Below are 17,646 nucleotides of genomic sequence, written 5' to 3'. Positions count from 1 at the left end.
AAATTTCCTTTTTTTCCAATAGTTTTTTTTTTTTAATCCGGTTTCAAAGCATTGCTATTAAAAATATATCAAGAAAATTGAAACATAACTAGAAAATTCAAAGTAATGTAAAAAAAAAAATATAAAATTGAGTTAATTTATTATCATATTTACATACTTTTAAATTCTGACTGATTTAAACTTAAGTAATTTTTTAAAAATTTAAATCTAAATTTTTAACAGAGCCCACAAGTAAAAAAATATATAATATATAATCAATATTTATTAGTAGTCATTTATTAGAATTTCGTGATTTGTCAAAAGTCATTTATGCATAAAAGACATCGTATGCCACCCAGACACAACTCTCTAATGGCCTGGAAAATTATTACGATCAAAATCTCTCTTTCTTTCTCATTTATTAGCTTTTTCTCGTTCTGGCAAGTATCCCAAACTTGACTTTTGACTTGCGACTAGACTCAATTCTCTCTTCTACCCTCTTCCTCTTGATAAATATACATATATATATATATATATATACATATAACTAGGGGTTGCCGTTTTTACGATTACGAAAATTGGTTTCAATTTTATTCTTATATATATTACGATAATATATTAAAAAGAAAAATTCTTTCAAACTTTTTTTTTTAAATTTAATTTTCGTTAATAGAATTCCTAGTAATAAATATTAAAAATAAAGATAAATGACAAAATATATAACCGGAAATATTTTTATAAAAATATTCTTTATTATGAATAATGTCAACAGTGAGATAATTTTTCTTTGTTCGGACATCGGGCATAGCACTCAGTCATATATATGAGACATAGGGATTCTGGATACCAGAAGAAAAAATATAATAGTATATACAAGTAAAGATGAAAAAGACGGGGGCGCGAGAAAGAAGTGAGTTGCGATGAATTACGACCGTTGGGTCCAAACGTCCTTGCTGCAGTACTAAAATCCCGACTGATATATTATTACGTATTATTGCTCCTGTTCGGTTATTTATACCCATATAACATAATGCCTCGCGAGATCTGAACATAGAATAGAGTGAGCACACACCAGTAGATCGCTCTGTACAGCGTATGGTTGATACCTATATGCTCAATACTCGTATGCTCCCACGAGAGATCAAAACCTTATCTACCGTATTGGTCATAACTTTCATTGGAAACCATACACGGAATGAGCTGATACTTTTGTGTCAGTCAAAAAATCATTTATTTCACGTATACTGAGATATTATGGCTTAACTGCAGTACAATATAAAGTTACACTGACTATTATAGTCTTGTAATAAATCCAATTAATTTATTATTATAAATGTTTTGTAATTTAATTGCCTGGGTAATTTTATATTATAACGAGTTATTAAATTAAAAGCTATGGTGGTATAAATTATTGACTATTTTTATTTATTTATCACTTTGAAAAATAGCATTGTGTAAATAGAGGCGGACAAAACGAGACCGCTAAGGAAATAATGGATTTTTGTAAACTCAAATGCGCTAGATCTTTTTTTGTGGAAAACAATAAATTGAGTCCGCTGACTCGTAGACTCAGTGCCAAAAAGTTGTCATGAGTGGGCCCATGATACGGGTGTCGATCTTCATGATGACGATATCGAATTTATCTGTGATTACTGTATTCTATTTTGACGTTCAGTTTTAATTTATATGATAAGCAAATTATCTGTCAAAATAATGGATTTTAATTTGAGAAATAATTTTCAATACTAAAATTTTCGGAAAAATTTATAAGAAAACAAAAACCTTTTTGAAAAAGAATTTTGGGATACAAAAATTTTTTCTCGTTAAAAAATTCGGTTACGATTTTCAGAAGAAATTTTACTTTAAAATTTTCAGTAAAAATTGTTTTTCATGTGTTTGTTATCAGAACTATTTAACTGAGAATTTGTAAAATCTGAATCTAAGGTAAAATGGGCCACTATTGTAAAAGAAAGAAAATTTGTTTGCTTAAATTTTTCATCCAACAATTAGAACCCGTGTTGATAATTAAACTAATCAATCAACAAAATTTTATCAGTGAACCATTTTACCTCAGAATCAGTTTTTCTTAGTTTTCAATCATGTAGTTCGGATAAAAATGTAAAAAACAAAAAATTCGGTGCCTCAAAAATTCTGTCTCATTTTACCCCGATCTTTCTTATAATTCGAGTGATAATTATTTAAAAATTTATTAATTTTGATATAGGGGAGGGTGGGGCAGAGCGGCCCCCATGGGGCAGAGCGGCCCCCCTGAAATTTTGACCAAAAAAAAAATTTTTTTTTTTTCGACTAATTACTATAAATCCGATATGTTTGCGCATTTTTACCCCTACGCATGACATTTGGGGCAAAATGGACAAGCCCAAAATTTTGAAAAAGTGATTTTTTCATATTTTTATCGTCAAATTAAAAAAAAATTATTATAATTACACATTTCTAGCCCTACGCATAACACCTGGGGCAAAATGGACCAGCCGAAACTTCCGAAAAAATTATTTTTTCATATTTTTCGGCCGTTTCTCTATGTAAGAGGCAAATTTGGTCACTAAAAATTTATAAAAATTAAATTTTTTTTTTTAGTTGATAAATTTTTGAAATAAAGTAAAATTATAAAATTGATGTTTTTTTTTATTAAATAACAATTAGTAATTAAGGTAATCGAGAGTGAACGATTTTTTACGCTTTAAAAAATTTTTTTCGAGTAATATAAAACCAAAAATAGTTGTCAAGAGAAAGAAATACATTCTTAATGATGAAAACAATTTAAAAAAAAAAAAAACGAAAAAAAAATTTTTTTATCACTTTTTGAAGGGGGGCCGCTCTGCCCCACAAAAAAAAAAAAATTTTTTTCAGAATTTTGGCAAAATGTCCATAAATTTGTTCGAAATAGGACAAAAGTAAAGTGATCTTATGGTTGAAAGCCACAAAAAATAATTATTGGCTTAGGGGGGCCGCTCTGCCCCACCCTCCCCTAATTTTTTTAGTAAATATACAGGCAATTATATTCTTTAAAAAAAAAAAAAAAAAAAAAAAAAAAAAGTTAATTTTTTTATGGCCAAAAAAGCGTTTAAAAATAAAAACAAAGAACAAAGTTGTAAATTGTCAAAACAGTGTTAGGGAGAGAAGATTGGAGTTAAAAGCTGCTTCACACGTGTGTTGCAAATCCTGACCTTCTTCAATTCAAATGTATATAACCATTACGATAGTTTATAGAAGTATGACATACAGCACTTTGGATATATCTTACATCAAAATTTTTTTTTATTTTATCACGAGAGATCTTTAGTCATTTTGGTAAAAGACATTTAAATATTTATTCGTAACGCGGACGTCCTTCCGTCGTCGTCAACGGGTGAATAAGTAAATAAAACGTTTTGCAGTTTTTATATTCTTTATTTTTAATTCTTTTTCCCTTTTTTTTTTTCTGAGCTCCATTAAAAGGAGCAACCAGAATATTTTCTCGCATTCGCGTACTTGGGATAACAATTCGTCGTCTGGCGTCAAAATGCTTCTGGTGAATGTCCGTGACGCTAAATTTATATCTATATATATATATATATATACAGATACTTTTTTTAAAATTTCGTTCGTATTCTTTAGAACATATATTTTATTTTTATATTTTTGTATACGCATATGGCAACGAAATAACCACATGCCATTTTTTTTGTCTATTTGTCATTTTTTAAATATTTATGCGGGTATACTCTGAGATAAAAATATAAATTAACTTAAATATATATGATACTAAGTATTCATAAGATTAATAACAAACATTGTTTAGTTTTATAAATATATATCAAATGTTCTATATACACTATTAGTTCAAAATATATATATGAATACAAAAATCAATCAGCTTCAAAAGTCGTATTATGACTGACTTTGATTCTAATGCAAATAACTTCAGAGCATTCAGGAATTTTGAAAAGTTTGTAAAGAATAATTTGTTGGAAATGAAACGGTCTACAAAAAAGGTCCTATGACATTTTGTAATAAGTCTGATAGTTTCATCAAAAAAAGATAAGAAACTTTTTTCGTAGAGCATTAAATTCTATACAAAAATATGTATTTATCTTTTCGGTATTCTTATTCATTGATGAGTTATAAAATTCAAAAATTCAAAAATTTTTTTCCTCATGTTATTTGAATGGGAAATGGAAAATTGTAATCAGGAAGTTCTTAACTTTGATATTAAGAGCTCCAATTTTAACAGGCAATTTTTACCCTTCTGAAACTTTTGAAAGTCCTTGAAAAATGAAAAATAATCGATTTTTTGGAATCAGTCTAATATGTATATATATTTATATATACAATAAGTATTATTATTAAATGAAATTTAAAAATTAAATAATATATACTCATATGTATGTCGTGTGTACATGGTATATATTATTAAGTCTTGTAATTATTTTTATTATATTGGTAATTAGAATTTCCAACGATTCTTTAACGATGCGAATGAAATATTTTCGTGCTTGTTACTTTGCCGGCGCACAATGCGAGTTATTCCGCTGTGCCGTCTAATAATTTCAAGGTACACCGTTCTAACGAGTTTCGCTGTAGCTCTTCTTATATTCCTTTCACCGAACTCATTTATCTACATTAATTACAATCACATAGTGATCTCACACTAATAAATATTTTTCTTCAAACTAATAACAAAATAAATAAATAAACTTGCGGGAAAATATATAATCATTTAATATTAAACTGATGAAAAAAAAAAATTTTTATTTTCACAATAAGTAAAAATATCTTATTAGGTTTCGATAATTTAAAAATGGGGGCATCCTTAAAAAAAAATTAATTTTTTTGAATTTGTGTTTTCTGTTGACTCCAAAGGCTTTATTAGAGCAATATAATCTTGGGGTAAGTCGGACTTACTCCGAAACCAAAAGTGAAAATTGTCTCAACTATTTTTTTTCATTTTCGAATTTTTGATTTTCTTTTATACTATTTGTATTTCTACAAAATGTAATTTATATTTTACCTGTGATTTGAATCATGAAATAGTAGACTATAAGTACCAATATTTGCTAAATAAAATTTTTAATGAGTGTTCAGATAAAAATAAATGAATAATTGAATTTAAAAAATTCTTAATAGGTCTAACTTGCCCCAGTTAGTGAATTTGTACTGAACCATATAGTCACTAATAAACATGAAAATGACAAAAAAAAATTTAGCATTCTTTAGAGCGGGCCATTAAAAAATACGGAAGCCATCTTGCATTTTCTTCTTTATAATTAATTAAGAGAGTGAATTTGGTGATTTTCAAATAAACCGTTTTCATACATAAAGACCCAGATCATTAAATAAAATATTTCATTCGATGTGTAAAGTTATTATATATCGAATGAAATGCTTCTTGATCAGAAATATCAGTTTATCTCTGAAAACAGCTCATCTGAAATTGCCATTTGCTAATGTAAGTGCAACAAAGACCGTTTCGTTTGTTCACATGTGTGTAAGAAAGAGAGTAGATGGCATATCCTCTTTAAAAAATTATTTAAAATAACATGCTCTCAAAAAAGTATTTTTTTTTCATCAGTGACATTAATTCCTTATATTGCAATTAATCATAAAAGTACAAGCACTGAAAGATTTAATTTATTTCAAAATTAATTAAAAAAATATATATACCAAAAAAGTACAAACAAAGATAGACATAATTTTAGCATAAAAAAATAGGCGACTAAGATAAAAAAACTGTGATTCAATATAAGCACGTGCCAAACACACGCTAAACATATATATTTGTACATAGTATGAATAAATGTACATATGGATTGGTATCACACACAAGTAGTAGCTGTGAATTTATCTGGAAAATCAACTCGTGGACTTACCTTCGGCATTTAATTACTCGCTGGAAGGATTATCGCGTGACACCTTTTTACACGGCTTATACTACTCTCGCTGCAGGTGGAAATACTCTACATATATACGTATATATCTACTGTACTCTCTGTGATGATCAGCGTTTACGCAAAACTCATTGCCCATACAAACTTATATGTACTTTGTGTCGCCAGTGTTGTTAAAATTAACATAAACGTACTATTTATCAAATATCACATATAAATCGTAAAGCCGGTAATATTCCACAGGGGACTGCGATTATCACACATGTTATTTCTTTTATCCATTTAAAGTCAAAAAATAAAAATAAGTAAATAGATATATAATAAAAGTAACCGGGCCGCGCCACGGCGAGTTAAGTATATAACTCCCGATTAAATCGCACACACGTATCTTTTCCGTAATGAGGGATAAACGTCGTTTCTATAGATAGTCGTCCCCTTATGCTCTTATATATACTTATACTTTAAGAACATTCTTACCATGAACACATTATGGGTCGTATGTCTTTTTCATCTCCACTCCCTACTCATATTTACATATATTTTTTTTTTCTCGAGAAAAGTGTAAAAATGCCCGCTAATGTCTGGATATATTCAAATTTTTTAAAATAAACATCACGACCAATGACTTTATAATTATTATATATATTATTTCTTTATATATTTATATATACATTGGGGCGACCGGTGCAATACGAGACTATTTTTTTTTCTGTAGATCAAGTTTAGAAATTCAAACAAACGACATTTTTTTTGTCAATATTCGCTCGTTTTATTTTTGGGTTTTTTTTTCAACAAATCAATTACAAAAAAAAAAAAAAAAAAAATCTACACATGTAGAAAATTTAAAAACCTGTAAGTGCAATTTTTAAAAATATTTTTTTTATAATTTATCGTTTATTAAAAAATTCAAAAATTATGAGAAGTCGGCCAACTTCAGAATCATCTCATTTTACCTCAAATTAAATTTTTTTCAGTTCCCAATAAAATAATTCAGCTAAGAATCTCAAAAAAAAAATCCTTTTTTTAAAAATAGTGTCTTTTTGCCCCAGTCTCCCTTTTATGAACCCTAGTCATAAATATAAATACTACGAAATTAAAAAAAATCAACAAAACCATTAGATTAAATATATATTTTTTCAACGATTCCAGTTGTACTGGATATATATTTACAGATAGCACGCTTCAAAAGACTAATAACTTTCAAAAGTATTTTTCCTTTAACTCCGTATTACTCATGTATTTTTCTCCACATTGGAACCGAAGACGGAAACCCTATTTATTTATGGGTGTTGGGATCTGGCTGAAAGTAAAGTAGGGTGTCGGGCACGCGCCACCTATACTTTTTTCTTTCTCTCTTTTGCCACCAGCCAGTCTCCCCACAACTTACAGCCATATCCATATATGTCACACACATACTACTATTAACTCATTTTTTCCACCCTCGCACTCTCATATACACACTTCAATACACTTAAACATGACCCAACATATTTATCATATATATACTGATATATATCTCAATGAAGCCAAAATGCACCCGGTCAAAAACCTATTGCTGATAGTATTTGTCTTTACCCTCTTGACCGTCGACTCTCTTTTCGCGTCATTTAAAACTTTAGCTCACTTCAGATCTATAGTAATTGTCATCCAGTAGAAATTATATTTATAACACAATCCAACGATTAGGACCCATTTTATGCTATTCATATCCACACACACACTCTCACACACACAATAATCGTACATATAAACATAATTTATTATCGTGAACTTTGACGAATAGTTATTGTGTCTAAATTTTATTTCTTATTTAATAATGAAGGGAAAAGCGTGGGCGGCTGTTGGTCAGTTGGTTATGTTAAGAACGCAGATGTCCACATTTTGTCGATGATGCCAGCTGATGTGACTTGACCATCAAAATTTTCACTCTACTTGTTACTATACATACAGTAAAATATAATAAATATATTTTATGTTATATATTTCTACAGTAAATCAGATTTTCAGTGAGTGACCTTTGTCCACTATAACTATTAGAGCACGGGTCTCCCCGTTGTGTGACACAGTTATAAAAATCCACAATCCTCCTGTTATTATTCACATTATATTCTTTTACAAGAATATCGTCCCCCGCATCTATATATATATATATATACCTGCCTACTACTTTGCTCGCTTTCATTATTTCCTTTGTGAAAACACATAATAGTTGTGCATTCACCGTCAATGTAACTCCCTCACTCATTGCATTATATTCTTTACATGTCACATAATAAACGCCGCCCAAATAATTAAAATTTTTATTTTTGAAATAATATTTTATAAATTTAAAAAAAAAAATTTATATAAGTTCTGATGAATAATACATCAGTTATACATTGACGTTGATGATTGTCGTCATTTGAGCTCCTCGGGGTTAATTTTACAACCTCCGGAAGAAGATAATGTTTGTGAGGGCACTGCTGAAGCCATTTAAATAATAATTTGCCGTGGTATGGATATATAGAAAGAAAAAGAATCGGCTGTATATATATATGGGTTATAATACTTTACTCGGCGGCTGCACGCACATGTTATATTATACTATATATATATATATATATATGCAATCACGTGTCTATATGCCTTGAGGCCTTATATACTATCGTTATTTTTTTATTGTTATTATATACATATATATGTATATATATGTACAACCTTCTTCTTTATCATCTCGCGGTTAATTCTGGCTCCATATTACGATTATTGCTTCTATAAAAATGTTTAAGCTAGTTAACTACTTAAAAAAATATTAATTAGATGAGAAACGATTGTGATGATGTAGGATGAGAATATAAAATACAATACAATAAATAAAAGAAAAACCATTTTTTTTAAATAAAATTTTCTTGGGGTGAGTAAAAATTCTTATGCGTAAGAGTAAACATCTTGATGTAAAAACCTTACGCTGAGATTTTTTTTTATCTGTGTATTTAAAATTTTCAGGAAAATGAATTTCTTGAATTAAGAATTTAATTTATTTTTATGAAAGTTATTTTTTCTCTTGATATTATGTTGGGTTAATTTAAAAAAGTATCGAAAAACAAGATCACACGGAAAAAATAATATTTGAAAAAATACACAGAAAAAAAAAATTTCTAGGCGCAAAGAAATTTTTTGTATTATAAATTGAAAACAAAAATTTTTTTAGGACCCTTGATTAAAGATTTAACAAAACGATTCACTCAATGATGCATGTATATCTATATATAGTATTAAATGTATATCTATATATAGTATTAAAATTGAATCGTTTAAAATTTTTTTGAATCATTTCTAATCGTTTTGAATCGTTTTCTTTTAATCAGGGAGAAAAAATCGTACGAGAAAAATTTCTTGGTTCAAAAAATTTTTTGTTTTCAATTCGAAATACGAAAAATTTATTGAAGCAAGTGAAAATTTGTTTGAGACAAGTAAAAATTTCTTGCATCAAGAAATCCTTTTTAAAAATTGCAGCTCATAATAGTGTAATTATCAATAAATATTGTGAGAATTACAGTATAAGCTGCGATTTGAATACTTTCGAATTCGAAAATATTGTTTTTACAATTAAAACTGTAATTTTTCACGTATCTTTTTTCTGTGCATCGACAATCTTCTAAAATAATAAATACATACATAAATAAATAAATAAATATATAGTACAACAAACATTAAAAGCCTTTTACCCTGTTACCGTGGAGGTATTTCGTGTTAAGGGTATCTCTGACCAAGTTTCAAAGCAGGCGAAACGATCATGATTTCGCACGGTAAAAGATAAGAATGCTACGTATGACATGGCCAAAGTTTTCTTTCACTCGGTTATTCTGATGCAGTCTCTTCTTAGTCTTATTCTTGTTCTTTCACTTCTTATATTCTTCGACTTATACTTATATACTTGACTGTGTACTTTCAGATGCTCTTATACTTATAGTTATTTTTATTTTGTTTGGTTGGTTTTTTGATCGCTGTCTACCAACAAGCTTGTTGGTTAAAATCACTAACATCCCCCTGATTCTTTGGTATACTATATAATATATATACATATACATATAAGATCTTGAAAACATCGATCGAACTTATTTATTCATTTCCGAATAAATAAGTATTTCGATGCTGCGGTCGATGTTCCAACGTCACTGGTTACGATAAGATAACGTACAAGTAACTCCGCTGATTTTACATTTTATATTTTTATTTATTCACATTTTTTTGTGATACTTATTACCTAACTAATACACGCTTTGGTTATGTTCAGATATACATTTTTTATTTTTATCTTCAATATTTACGCTAAACGATCTGTGTTAGTCTTTTTAACGCGCAGTTTAATTATCGTAATGGTTATGGTTATTATCGGTGCATTTAGATTATTATATTTATTAATTTATGCGATAATAGTATCTTAGGTAACTAGTTCCTTTGAGTATTACACTCGATGCTACTAGTTGTCTACGATGTTTTATATAATGAATGAAATCAAAATAAAACGCAGTTAAATTCCTAGACCCGGCGTTATGCAGTCGCAATTATTTTGATAATTTGTCTTTATAATTATCAATGCTTATTTATTTTGTTCAATTTATTTATTCAATTAAATATTTCTTCATTATATCGAAATTAAAATGATCTATAATTTATTGTTTTATTAATTAGCAAACAAGAACATTAGACTGATAAAAAGTCGATATATTTTGTCTTTTACAAATAAGGTTATTAACTTCAGGTGACGCATGATGATGATCTATACTAGAGTTGTTTGCCGTTAAATTAAAGTGTGTGTGAAATTAGAAATTTTTTTTAAACTTCCCGCTATGGAAATTGAGAATTTTCAAAAGAAGGGAAGTGTTATTGGTTTCGGTCCGATTTTTGAAAATTGTTTTCATTAGATCTCGACCTTTTGAGATTCTAGGAAGCTATTCTGACTATTTCCGGGTGGACGTCCGTGTGTGTGTGTGTTTGTGTATATATGTATGAATGTGTGTAAACTAATTTTTATAGTACGATATCTTTGAAACATATCGACCGATTTGAACTTGCTTTGTGGCAATCGAAAGGGCTCACGAAGACTTACAACTGATTCGATTTTGGAGTCGATTGATCAAGTAGTTTACAAGTTATACGAAAAATCAAAATTTAAAAACAGATTTTTAAACGTTTTTGTTGCATAAATCGTCAATCACTCGACCGATTTGTTTCTAGGTTTGATCAAACCTAATTCTCGCTTTTTCGATTGCCGCAAAGCACGTGGAAATCGGTCGATTTATTCCAAAGATATCGTCGGAAAAAAATTACTTTTTTTTCGGCGAATATGTTTTTCCGGTCCAATCGTTTTTTGACCTCGAAGAGCTCAAAAGTTTACGTATAATAATATTTTCAAGCTCTCTGAGTTTAAAAACAGCGGGAAGTTTTAGGGTCAATCGTTTTTCAGGTTTTCTTTTTGCTATAATGTAGCTTTGAGTAAAGGTGAACTCACCCTAGTAACCCACCTGGAAAATTTCGATAACTTGGATTATAGAGTAGGGGTAAATCAAGAATATTTTTGTCAAATTTCGGAGTAGAAGGGATGCATTAGTGATTTAAGAAAAATTACTGCATCCGGCCAGTGTTGAATGAAAAGTTTATGAGGTCAATATGTGGTATATTTAACGGCGTTTATTTTGAACATGTATTGTAAAAAAAAATTGACAGTTTCGAGATAAATGTTGATGAGTAGAAATATATTATTATATATTTTAAGTTATAAAAGGATATCTGACAAAATGATGTTAAATTTAGTTGATTTATTAATGAATAGAATGTCTCAGTAGTTGACATTGTTAGACAATTTAAATCTAGATTTATTTATGTGATAGAGTATTACATTTGAAATCTGAAATAATTAATTTTAGACTGATAAATTACGTCAACTATAATATGTATATTTATAGAAAGTTAAAAACAAAAATTCAATAGATTATTTTTTTTTATTTTACTAAAATTCACCCCAAAGAAGAGTTTTTTTCAATATTTAAACTCCGAATCGAAGCAACGCGGATTGAAATAAAATCTGTAATCACTCCGATGATTGCAAACTGTCCAAATTTTCTACTCTTTATTTGACGTTAAAAATATCCATCATTTTTTCATACTTTTGAAAGAATAATTGAAACACTTGTATGTATTTTAAAAGAGACTGCAATGCTTTTGAACAGGAAATAAAATCGCAAAATAAAAATGATAATTTTAATCTATTGTACAAAACAAGTTTTCTATTACTAAAATATATTAATTTTTATTGTAAAATATAATAACCAATGAAACGTTGATAAAAATTTTTTTATCATTAATGCAATATAAGTGCTATCTTGGCGCACGCTCTTTTGTTCGCCAAATAGCTGTTTGCCCATTCAACTGTTTCCGCGACATTTGTGTGCGTTAAACGATTATCTGCGTGCGACAAGTAAATTTGAGTGCGACAAGTAAACTTGTCGCACTCAAATTTACTTCTTGTCGCATGCAGATTATCGTTTAACCCACAAAAATGTCGCGGCAACAGTTGAATCAGCAAAAAGCTACTTGGAGAATAAAACAGCGAGCACTAAGATAGTACTTATATTGCATTAATGATAAAAAAAACTGTGTTCAATTCGTGCGGTGTTGTCGATTACCCACTCGAGCGAATGAGCGCACTCACTTCGTTCGTGCGCTCAACTTCGCTCTCGTGGGCAATCGACAACTTACCGCACTAGTTGTACAATATACTATTCTTGTTTATCTTTGGCAAAAATAAAAATCAACTCTATAATGAATTTTATATTAATAAAAAAATTTAATTATCATTCAGGTCTGGCTCAACTTAAAAATACAGAATTAAATTTCGGGATTGGCCTACAGGGTCAGTGGAAGTCGCATAGTTTTAAAAATACATAATTTAAGAATATAATTAATTAGAAATTTTAAATATGTAAACACTAAACTTTATTGTTTAAATAGATATCGTATATTAAAAGTATATAAAATATTTATTATTTTTATTTGCAATGTTAATTTATAAATTTTAATATAATTTAAAGACTACTAATACAAAAGCTAAAAGTTCATTGAAATATTACCTGACATTATTTTATTTAATAATATATACACATATATACTTAGTTATCTGTATTAAACTAATGAAATTGCGTTTGAAAGAATTAAAAAATAAATTTAATTAAAATAATAAAATAATTATCATTAATTATTTGTCATAAGTTATGAATATAAATTATATTGTATCTATGAATAGCCATAAAAATCACATAACTATTTATCATTAATCATAATATGTATATGCATATACATATATTTTTTTTCTAACAAAATAAATTTACCGAAAAATTCAAAATTTAACGGTATTTTTTTTTTTTTAAGAAGTATACTTGAAATGACCTTGTATAGTATTTAAAGATGAGAAATTAAAGCAAAAAGTATCCATTCAAGTTGGCAGCAGCATTCTTTAGTTAAACTTCACTCTATTCAGTACTTATACACTCAAAAATACAAGACATAAAAAGTGATACATTACTGGTACGGTGCGTAGGCTTTTAAAATTTTTTTGATTAACCAAAATTTTTTCGACACCAGAATTAAATCTTGATGAGTATGAGGTCCTACTACTACTACACGTTTACCTCCGCTTATATATATTCATATACATATATATTTAAAGAGGTATAGTCTATACTCTAGAAAAAAATTAACTTTTGTAAAAGAAATATCTTCTCAAATAGTCAATCAATAAATTTCTTTACAGTCGGACCTCGTTATAAGACTAGTTCGGGGCTAAAGGGAAAAATTCTTAGTGAACTGAGGTTCCCCCACTCTTATGCTTAACAGTATTTGCGCCCAAGTCTCGCTATAAGACTATCACCGTTTTGCGTTTTATTCATGTAATAGCGTACATCTTTCGCGCGCAAGCGCGCGCGTGTCATTTTTCATATTTTATTTTAATGTATATTTTTGTGTCGTTTGCATATATTTTTTCGCTTTCGACCAATCACGTTACGAATAGTTTGGCTTCACATATATTTCATCTAAATTTTATTATAGGATTCGGTTCAACTCTGCTCTATTATAAAATTAATCTATTTTATGTATATTTATAAATAAGCAAAATTTTGTCGCTCTTCTCCCGTAATTAATTACGCGAAACTACGAAATTGTAAATATTCTGTAAGAAAATGAATTACTAAATTTATAATCTATATAGCTGTACATTTTATCTCAATTTTAGTTGTACTGTTGGTTAGTCTTATAGCGAGGTTTCAGCGAAAAATTTTCATTGAGTCGTTGGTGGGAAGTCTTATAACGCGTAGTCTTATAACGAGATCCGACTGTACTATACTCCAAAAAAAAAAATCAGCATATCTCGAGCTGAGCTCAGATTTCTCCGATGAAGAAAATGATTTTGAATGAAGTCATCAAATTTTTTCACTAAAAATATATTAAATTGAAAATTTCCAATGAGAAAATATTTCTAAAAGTTATTTTTTTCTCTCAGTTTAGTATTAGAATCCAGTCCTCAAAATATGAATCCTAGCTTGAGACACACGGAGAGAATGGAGCCAGGACTGGTATAGTTATTTCGGCAGCAGACAGACGCGACACCAAACGCCATAGCAGTCTGTGCTGGGTATAAATTATTACTTCCGACCCATTTTCACTATTGTCACTATGTACGTTTGTCGGCCGTAAGTCAACCAGTATTTCTCAGTGTCCTTTCTGGAATTCAAGTTAAGCGACGAGTTAATGTTAAAGACCGCTTAACTATTGACTATAGACTATATAGACTGGATCTCCATCTGAGTAAAGAGAAATAGATTATTCATAATACTTTTTTTCTTTATTTTTTAAATTTTCAAATATTCGTACCGTGAAACTTTTTTTTTTTCAATAACCGTTCACTTTATTACTTGAAAATTATGATTTACAACTTTTGACACAAAATATAAATCATTTTTAACAATAGCTTCCGTTTTCTTATTTAGTTCTCACTCTTCTTCATACCACCAGCCAGTGACAAGGACGTACGGTCTTTCAATAATAATAATAACAATAAGTAGTATAGGACCTTTACGATGCTACTCGAAAGTTACGTAATGTAAAAATGAAAATACATTATCTTTTGCTTGAGTTATTATATTTAGTGTGAGGAAAGCCTTGACTTTAGATAAATGTCACTATGGTAAATTATCCTAGATCATAAATCATAATTCAGGTATACTGGCGTACACAAGTAGCCACGCGCCACATTATACTTGAGTCAGTGAAAGTTATCCCTTATTTGACAAAGACATCTTTCATTATTATTATAAAATATAAATTTTAATTTATGGAGTGAAAAAAGTACAGGTCAATAGTAATTTTTTTTTTTTGAAAAGTAATTTAAATTAATGATATTACTTTTGTAGTATAATTTAAAATTGAATGTTAAATTGTTACAATTAGGGCAGGAGGGGCAAAATGGGCCGCAAGACTTTTTTTTTAATTGTACACGGGAAAGTTGGGGCATGGAGTAATTTGGGCCAAAAAAATTACTTTGAAAAATTTTTTAATCTGAAATCTGCTGAACAAATTTTCTATCCTGAAATTAAAAAAAAAAAAAAAAAAAAAACTAAAAATATGCACATGTAGAAAATAAAAAAAACTCAAAAATTTTAAATATTTTTTTTTTTGTAATTTATCGTTTTTAAAAAAATTCAAAAATTATTACAAGTCGGCTAAATTCAGTATCATAAATTTTTATGACTTAGAGTTGAAAATAAATTTTTGTATCGATAAAATTGAGTCGAATAACAGATTCGAGATCAGAAAAATGTATTTTTTAAAATTATTTTTCAATTAAAAATTCCATATCAAAATTATTTTTATCACGAGAGAAAAATAAATTTAATTTTGAGAAAAAATTTTAATTTTCTTGAAAAGACCACTTTGCCCCGCATTCAGATATTTTTGAAAGCTGCGTCACATTAATACCAAATATTTATTTGGAGAAAAAAAAATGGAACCAGTGAAAAAAAACTCATTTTTCCCCCTCCCTTTTCTCTACGATAATTAAAATATTTCATTAAAATAACGAGTATAAAAAAATAAAATTATCTTATAATTGGATAATTAATGGCAGCATTTTGTGATTTTAATAGAGTGAAAAATATAAATAATTTATGAGCGAATGAAATTTAATCATTTTTTTATCAACTAAAAAAAGTAATTAATTAAAAAAAATTTTGATGTTTTGTCAAGAAAAAAAAAAAATTTCCCAGACTATAAAAGAATAAGAAAATTTTCGACACCACAATAAATAAAATGAATCACCTGTTAAATATTCCCAGGTATAAATTTTTTTATCATCCCATATAATATGTTCGACTTAGATCCATCTATATCTAATACTCTACCAAAAACAAAAAAACAATATCATATATATTAAAATTCCTGAAACATTAAAAAATCCTCAATAGCCGTACATCCTCCGTAATAATAAAATAAAGATTTCAATCTCGGCAAGATCTAATGATGAAACGATCATAAGGAAAAAAAATTAAATTAAGTAAAAAAAAAAAAAAATAATAAAAAAAGGAGATACAGTATGTTGGCATGTGCAAAAGAATGGTCGCGATGTTACGGTTGTATAAAAGTTGCTTGAGACCGTGAAAAGGAGTTTGGTGATGCCGGGGGAGGGAATATCAGGGTAAATTCGTAAAGTATAGCGTAGGTGGAACAACACAAGGGGGGTGCTGAAATACGTATAATAATTAATAAACTCGACGGTGAATGGTTAGTTTAAGCTCCGCCTTTCTCCCTCTGATTTATGAATTGCAACGCCCATACTGTCATAATCCAAGGTGTACCAACCATGTAGTTTTACTACTTGCAGATGTAGTAGTGTAGTAGTTGCCTTAGTAGTAGTGGAAGTAGTAGTAGTAGTAGTAGTATTGAGGTAGTGGTACTAGTGTCTGGTACTGTACTATACCACCGACGCGCGTAGGAGTCGCGGAGTAGTCGCGGGTAAGTTAAGTGGGGGTTAAATTGCCGAATGGTGGGGGAGTTTCACGAGTGGTGAGGAGTATAACCGATTGTAGGATATACCCCAACACTGACTAACATTTGAGTCGGTTCTTTCCACAGCATTCAGTTTGTTCTCGTCAGTCTCGGATGTATCATTGTACGAGACCGTCGGCTTACACTACACACATGATACACGGAATACTGTCAAATATCATCACATATGTTGACAATCCATCATTATATATTGGTGATTAAATATATATACATATATAAATATACATTATAGTAGATACTGTTATAAGTGACCGATTTAATTGTCAATTAAATTATTTATTGAAAGTAGGATAATTTTTATTACTCCAAATGTCAAGTAACGGACGTGTGTTTAAAATAAGTTGCGAGCCGACGGATATTACAAATAGTGCGTGAGATTTTATTTATTTATTTTTTTTTTATTTTTATTTTTTTTTTGTATTTTTTTTTTTAAATGAATACGGAAAAGTAGACGCGGCGGATTTATTTTATTTAATAGCGATATGCAACTTATGAGATGGAGTATTACGAGAGGACTCGAGAATCGGAATATCAAGCGACGGGATTCGAAAAATTGGCAACAAGATAGTAATGGAATTAATCAATCGCGATTAACGTCACCACGTTACTCTGGTACGCGATTGTAATTTTTATATTTAAATGGGATTTTATTATTACTGTGATTATTTACTTATTAAAT

At 28.9% G+C, this 17,646-nt stretch overlaps 1 protein-coding gene across 5 annotated transcripts in view; it reads left to right on the top strand.

Annotated features, from left to right (window-relative positions):
• LOC130667707 (homeotic protein spalt-major-like) overlaps positions 1-17,646 on the top strand; it is a 65,280-nt gene that overhangs the window by 30,165 nt on the left and 17,469 nt on the right. For 3 of the 5 annotated variants that reach the window (XM_057469501.1, XM_057469498.1, XM_057469502.1), the window contains exon 1: positions 17,173-17,579. The exons of 1 other annotated variant lie outside the window; for it this stretch is intronic. In XM_057469501.1, coding sequence (XP_057325484.1) covers positions 17,450-17,579 — 130 coding nt within the window. In that variant the 5' untranslated portion in view covers positions 17,173-17,449. One more of the 5 variants, XM_057469500.1, reaches the window with a different exon arrangement.

The sequence above is a fragment of the Microplitis mediator genome, chromosome 5 (genome assembly GCF_029852145.1).
Source record: "Microplitis mediator isolate UGA2020A chromosome 5, iyMicMedi2.1, whole genome shotgun sequence".
In the NCBI taxonomy this organism is placed as follows: Eukaryota; Metazoa; Arthropoda; class Insecta; order Hymenoptera; family Braconidae; genus Microplitis; species Microplitis mediator.
This window is presented reverse-complemented; position numbering and strand designations above follow the sequence as displayed.